At 40.7% G+C, this 6,801-nt stretch overlaps 1 protein-coding gene across 1 annotated transcript; it reads left to right on the top strand.

The window, feature by feature from the left end:
• Positions 1–2,135: 2,135 nt before the first annotated feature.
• Positions 2,136–3,756, top strand: LOC147888842 (epoxide hydrolase 1-like). Its single transcript, XM_087392376.1, has 5 exons — positions 2,136–2,205; positions 2,477–2,685; positions 2,769–2,939; positions 3,085–3,332; positions 3,477–3,756. The coding sequence occupies exons 1-5, from the start codon at positions 2,136–2,138 to the stop codon at positions 3,754–3,756; spliced, it is 978 nt and encodes a 325-aa protein (XP_087248502.1).
• Positions 3,757–6,801: the final 3,045 nt, after the last annotated feature.

Below are 6,801 nucleotides of genomic sequence, written 5' to 3'. Positions count from 1 at the left end.
ACTCAATATTGTAGTGTCATCAAGAAGGTATCCCATCTCTGGTGCTACAAAATCCCCATCTCTGGTGCTACAAAATCTGACATTTTCATGTAATCATTCCAACTAAGACTGTTATTGTCACCACTTTTGGTATCTGCAGCAACCAGCCATACGAGGTTCTATGCATGTGATTTAGTCTTGGCTTTTGTTTTAGTTATAGACATTCAAAAGAGACACCAATAACTTCGTTCCAATGGAGCAGACTTTCTGTATCCTTTAGATTTCCAAGCACATGGATACATATTCAATGGCATTGACAAACAATTGATACACACTGAGCCGTAGATTTCATTCCCCAACTGGGAATACTAGACTTATAATCTTATGAGTTTTGACTCTTTGAAAAGGGACAAGTTGTGGACTTTGTAGCACCAAGATCTATGCGGTAATCAAGACAACTGTGCTCACAAAAAATATGGCTTTAGGATCCAAAATTGTTAACGACAGTGTGTATTTGACACTAGTATTTCCTTCAGTAGTAGATACCTCTAGCGGTGAGCTTTGCTGACTATCCTAGATTATATCAAAATGCTCCATGTCATAAAATTTCTCTGATAGTCCTTCCATGACGTACTTGTTTGGGCTGGCAACTCCAGAAGGTTCAACGTCATGGCTGATTGACTCAATCAGCTGATACTATTTGAAAGCTATAAGATTTGGAACCGTGTGAAGACAAATCTAAATTCCCACCCGTATCTTGGAGTGTGACCGGTAGCTTTGATTCTCTTTGAGTATGATTGCCCATATCTCATTGGTAGGAAAAGTAGGAAACGACTAATGACCTCTTCTGGATCCTCAGAACCAAAGACATGCGTTGCCAGAAGGACAACACTAGGAAGAGATTGGGTATAGTATCAGGTTGCTCCTCCAACCTATGATCCATACCTTCATAAGAGAGCCATAGGTTTCTTCACAAAATAGGTCGATTTTGTTTGCATTCGGCGCAGTGTAGAGACTAAACTTTATGATGCTTGAATTTGGTTGAGAAGTGATAAATTTGGAGAGATCCAAACCATCTTCTATTTGTGAGTATGGGAGATTGTTAGAGCCCAACTCAATCTCACAAAACGCTCACAAAGCAAATGACCAAGTCTTTTCCTATCGTCAATCAAGAGGACACGATGCATTGCCATAGGGTACACCCATGCTGATGCCAAAGCCATAAATTATTTCTCTAATCCGACATATTTTTCCAAGAAAATCATATACCTGGTACTGTCTTGTCTGAAACCTTTTGATAATAATTACATCCAATTTTTACCGTTCGTTAGCGTACTACTTGTGAAGCTGTTCGTAACTCTTCCATTCCTGCACAAGCCCAGTAGGAATGTGCAAAAGCCTTCTGGGAGGCATGAGAAGCAATTGTTGGGTTTTGTTGAGGCAAGAGTAATCCAGTGGGGTTGAGCAGCAAGCAAGGGATCTCCAAGGTGGACGATAATCATCAGGGAAATGGTGATGAGAGGCAAAGCAACGAAATTGATTCTAAAGTTGATGCAAAACTTGTTAGGGATTAGTGATTGGGCAACACGAATGTTGCCAAGAACCAGTGATCGAGGGACACGAAAGATGCTAGGAATCAGTCAACAAATCCCAAAAACGAGCTATGAATTCATCTTGAAGGTGGCTGCGAGTCCGCGTTAGGCCATAGCCATTGCACAACCTCACATTGGCGTCTACAACAGCAAAACAAACACACAAGACAAAACACAAAGGAAGCAAAAGCAGCTATAGGGCTAGAGCATTTTCTTGTCCTTCATTAATAATAAATAAAATATTGAGATTTAAAATTTTAAATGTGACAAGTGGCTCAACGACAAGCTAGAAATTATTTTCATTCCACAATGCTACGTGTCTAATCACGAAATTTGAAAAAAAACAAATGATAGAAATTATTTTTGGCATCTCAAAGTTGAAGCTTCACTACCTAAAGGCAGGCCAAAAATATTTGAATAGAAGCGCATCTTGGGCATCTTGGAGGAACTCTAGAGACGGTACAAAAGTCCAAAAGACACAGCTATAACAAAGTAAAGCTTATTGGGAGGACATTATTAGAGCTTTAAGGACGTAAGTCCAACGTGAAGCCTCAAAACTTGAATATGGATCGTATCGCTCACAAATTCTTTCCGGCAAATGGCATCAACATGCATGTCGCCCAGCTCGGTTCAGGTCCTGATTGTTTCGAATCACTCCCTGAGGATCAGTAACTATTGCGTGATTTTGGGTTGCCTCCCGCTTCTTCGTTTAGGCAGTCGTCTAATTCCTTTTCAAACGCAAGCACGACGTCGGATGTTCTCTGAATTCGTAGCATCCTTTTGCGCTCAGGTCTCGTTTGTTTTTTGCTGCTTCGTGGATCGGTCGTCTTCCTGTTCCTACGCACAAAGTTTAAGTTGTGTGCATTAATGTTCTCTGAATTCGTACCACCATTTTGTGCTCTCAGGTCCCGTAGTTTTGCTTCTTCATGGATTCCCCGAAGTCTGGTACTGTTGGCGCTACCAGATCCTTGCCTTGGCAGATGCTGGATTCTGCGCCATCGCTCCTGACTTTCGCGGTTATGGCCTCACTGAGAATACTGATCCCAGTAAAACCACGTTTGGCGATCTGGTGGATGACCTCGTCGGATTGCTTGCTGCAATCGGAGAGGAGAAGGTGCTAAGAGACACGTTTATTCTTTGCGCTCGTTGCTCTCTTGCTAGTAACACTTTTCCTTAAAAAAAGGTGTCATTACGCAGGTGTTCGTAGTAGCGAAAGATTTTGGGGGTGCCCTTGCTTATCATCTTGCGGTCTTGCATCCTGAACGAGTCAAGCATCTTGTGGTGTTGGGAGCTCCGCACTTCAGGCCAACAATGAGAAATAAGGCTATGACTGGCTTACCTGATGGCCATTATATAAAACGCTGGGGGGTGCGCTCTTTCTCTCTCTCTCTCTCTCTCTCTCTCTCTCTCCGTCCTCGGTTCTGAAGGTCTGCCGTTAGCAACTTCTCCCTTGCTGGCTATGTACTGTGACTGAAAAATGTTGATGCTCCCCGCCCGCTGTTGAATTCTTCAGGAGCCCGGAAGAGCGGAGGCAGATTTTGGAAGGTTCGATGTGAAGACTACATTCAGGCGAATCTACATATTATTTAGCAAAAGCGAGATGCCCTTGGCCGCCAGCGATCAGGAAACGCTCGACCTCGTGGATGCATCAAGCCCCTTGCCAAAGTGGCTCGCGGAGGAAGATTTGGAAGCATATGCTTCTCTCTACCAGAAGTCTGGATTCTCCTATCCGATTGCAGTTCCCTATCTATACATAGGAAGGTATATTTACCCAATTCTGTAATCCCCCCAAATATTACACCGACATTAGGATTTTGGAGCTGCAGCTTAAGAATTTCATGCAAACTTTATCTAATTTTGGACAAGATTGGAGCATGAAATGTTGCGTTAAACGTGATTCTGCAGAGTTACACAAGAAGGGAGCAAAAAATCTGAGGACAACGGGGAGGAAGATTACACAATCAAGGCTCCAGTGCTGCTGGTAGTGGGAGGACGTGATTACGCCACGGCCATCCCGCATTTCAAGGAAGCAGTGGAGACCGTGATGAAGGCGGATGTGCCGAAACTGCAGTTGGAGTCAGTAGAAGAAGGGTCACACTTCATGCAGGAGCAATGCCCACAACGAGTCAACAAGCTCATCCTCGATTTCCTCATGCATGACCATGGAATGAATGCGAGCCTTTAGATCTAAATTCATGAATGTAGACCAGTGGATTCAAAACAGTTACGAGCGTCTATCCTCCCATGTCTCACACTTTCTCTCGAGACTCAGTTTCCATGCAGTCCTTCCCCCTTTCTCAACAGCCTTGTGAAATGCAATGAGTATCAACCGCCTTGCTCCCTCTTTCTCTCAAATCATCCATAGTCAATTTGTTGTTGGCGTTGATTGTTTCACACGAGGAAAACAATGCGCTTAGCCAAAGAATCGTTCGGACTGTTCATGGTCTTGGCTTACGCACATCGGCCGTGCAGGGTTTTTGATTCTATGTACCGTACCTTTTTGGAACTTGAATTTGTAAGCCTTGCAAGAACTCTCACCAGAGATGATAATTAACAAGACATGAGGACAATTGCCAATAGCTATTCTACTGCTAGGTGTGGTGGAGAGTTTTATTTGTTTTTAAGTGGTGGAGAGCATAGTTGAACATAATGGGTGGACATAGGTAAAAATTACAATAGTTCTTTTCTCAATCCCTTTAAATAGCACTTGCAGGCAATAGGTCAAGTGCGTTTAGCTCCCAAACATCCGAATTTGTATACTCATGGGGTTTGTAAGTTATAATATTTCTATTTCTTTGATGTCTAGTTGTGTGATCTCAAAATAACCCACTATAAAGTCTATCACAATTATAGGTGCCCATTGATATGGTTGGAGACGATGTGATTGTGGTTGTAATGGCCAAATGGCATGGCACAATATTCCGTGGCTTGCCATGGGCTACACACTATCCCCATTAAATAGCATACATCAACACAGGCATGCCATGTTGTTCACAGTGGAGATGTAATAAGATGTTGTTTGATGTGTAGCCTTCTTCAATGATAAATTTTTGGAGGATCCACACATCTGCTTATAGAGTCACAAAAGAGAAAGAAGAAACACTGATATGGCACAATCAAGACAAATCAAATTAAACTCCATTCACATATGAGTTTAATAATGTGTTTTCCAATGTAACTAAGGTCCCATCTACAATGAAAGAAAGGATATTCAAGCCAAATAATACAACCTCTTTTTTTGGCTCTGCAAGGGTCCTAAGGGATGTCTTGGTTAGTGAGTTGTTAATTAGGTTCATAGCTTTGAAGTTAGTTCATTTGATCAATTTGACCATGAAAATTGCACTAGTATGAGGTTTAAGTGTGGGTTAGTAGTAGTTTAAGGGCTTTTAATGTGTTTAGGGTTTAAGGTTTTTGTTTAGTTGTGGATGTCCTAAATGTTCTTGTCTTTTGTTTGTCCTCTTGTGGAGATCCTAAATGCTTTTGTCTTTTGTTAGGTATTTCTCTCTTTGTCTCTTGTATGACACTACCTTTATATTACTCTTACCAAAATAGGCTCAAAATAAGCAAGTCCCCACTTTTATTTAATGGTCCATCCACCACCCATCCACACACATCTAGCTTCTCCCCTCTTTTCTCTCCTCTATTTCACCTATTTTCTCTCCCCTTTGTCACTCATCTAGCTTTGCCCATATTCCTTCACCTTCACTTGCTTTTTCTCTTTTCCTTTACTTCCAATTTACACCTATGGTTTCCCTTTTACAATTTGGAAATATTTATAGAGCTAATGATGCTCCGAGCTTAGTGGGATCCCCACCTTGTTTCTCTTATAATCCCTTTTTCCCAAATAGTATTCTCTCTCTCTCTCTCTCTCTCTCTCTCTCTCTCTCTCTCTCTCTCTCTCTCTCTCTCTCTTTCTCTCTCCCCCCGTCCCCCCCCCCTCTCTCTCTCTCTCTCTCTCTCTCTCTCTCTCTCTCCCTCCCTCCCTCCCTCTCCCTCTCCCTCTCCCTCTCCCTCTCCCTCCCCCCCCCTCTCTCTCTGTCTCTCCTCGTCTCTCTCTCTCTCTCTCTCTCTCTCTCTCTCTCTCTCTCTCTCTCTCTCTCTCTCTCTCTCTCTCTCAAAATAAAAGTCCAAGTTAAAAATGTGCAACTTTACAATTTGAAACTAATGTCCAGGTATGATTTCTTTTATTCTATTAATCTAAAATTTCCACTAGTATTAGGGGAGATATGGGGTCTCAAAAGGGTCTCCTAAGGAGGTTGTAAAAATTCAAAAAAAATTTATAGGCATGTTGGAGCAAAGTTTTGGTGGCCATGGAACCTATAACTAGAATTACCCAAATTTTGTTAGATTTTTTATCCTTAAAATCCTCTCATCAAGAGCTTTCTAGTGATATATATATATTGATATAGTATGGACAAGGTGTATTAGAGTTTTAATTTTCACCTTAAAGTTCAAAATTTAACCTTTGTAAGGCATTGGAGCTGGTGTGTCATTTTACATGCATGTATTGGCTTGAGGAATATTTCTAGGATGTGCACTTTTCTTTTACCTTCTCCATAAGAGGTCCTTTCGTGATCTCAAATCTCCCTAATTGTCATTTTTACTATATAATTTTACAAAGGCTAGAGTTAATAAGTTAGTATTCATCATAAAGTTAGATGAGTGCAAAGTCAAAAGTTAGAGAGGGTGAGTATTACACTTATGAATAAGACCATAGAGCATGCAAAGAATGAGTATCGTTCATTATGACATATGTAAGATAACAACAAAAGAGGTTCTATTTTCTTAGAGAGTTACAAAAATCGACGGGTTTTAAATGCAAAAAGTGAAATTTTCTTATAAAGGGGCATAGGGTATAGGTTATAAGAATTTGTAAGTATTAGGCTTCTTAAATGCCCATTGAAGCACATGCTTACATAATGAATACCCTAGGTAGGACAATGCATGATTGGGTATAGCTATTTTCTGTGAAATTGAGGGAATATATTGCATGTGGATAACTTGCTCAATTTGTAACTTGTGCATTGATCAATGATATTTGAAAACCTTTGTGTCTAAACTAATATACACATTCTGAACTTAGACCTAAGATAAAAAACATTATGAGATCATTAAAACTATTATGCTTATGGCATATTATCTTGGACTCTATAGGTCATCCAAAATATTTTTAAAAAGATCAAATAAATGTTCTACATATATATGTAATCGATTGTTCATTTGAAAGTGC

Source organism: Dipteris shenzhenensis, chromosome 21 (assembly GCF_047967505.1).
Source record: "Dipteris shenzhenensis isolate YYH24624 ecotype China chromosome 21, Dip_SZ_1.0, whole genome shotgun sequence".
Taxonomy (NCBI): Eukaryota; Viridiplantae; Streptophyta; class Polypodiopsida; order Gleicheniales; family Dipteridaceae; genus Dipteris; species Dipteris shenzhenensis.
The sequence above is the reverse complement of the archived record's forward strand: the minus strand, read 5'-3'. Positions and strand labels throughout refer to the sequence as shown.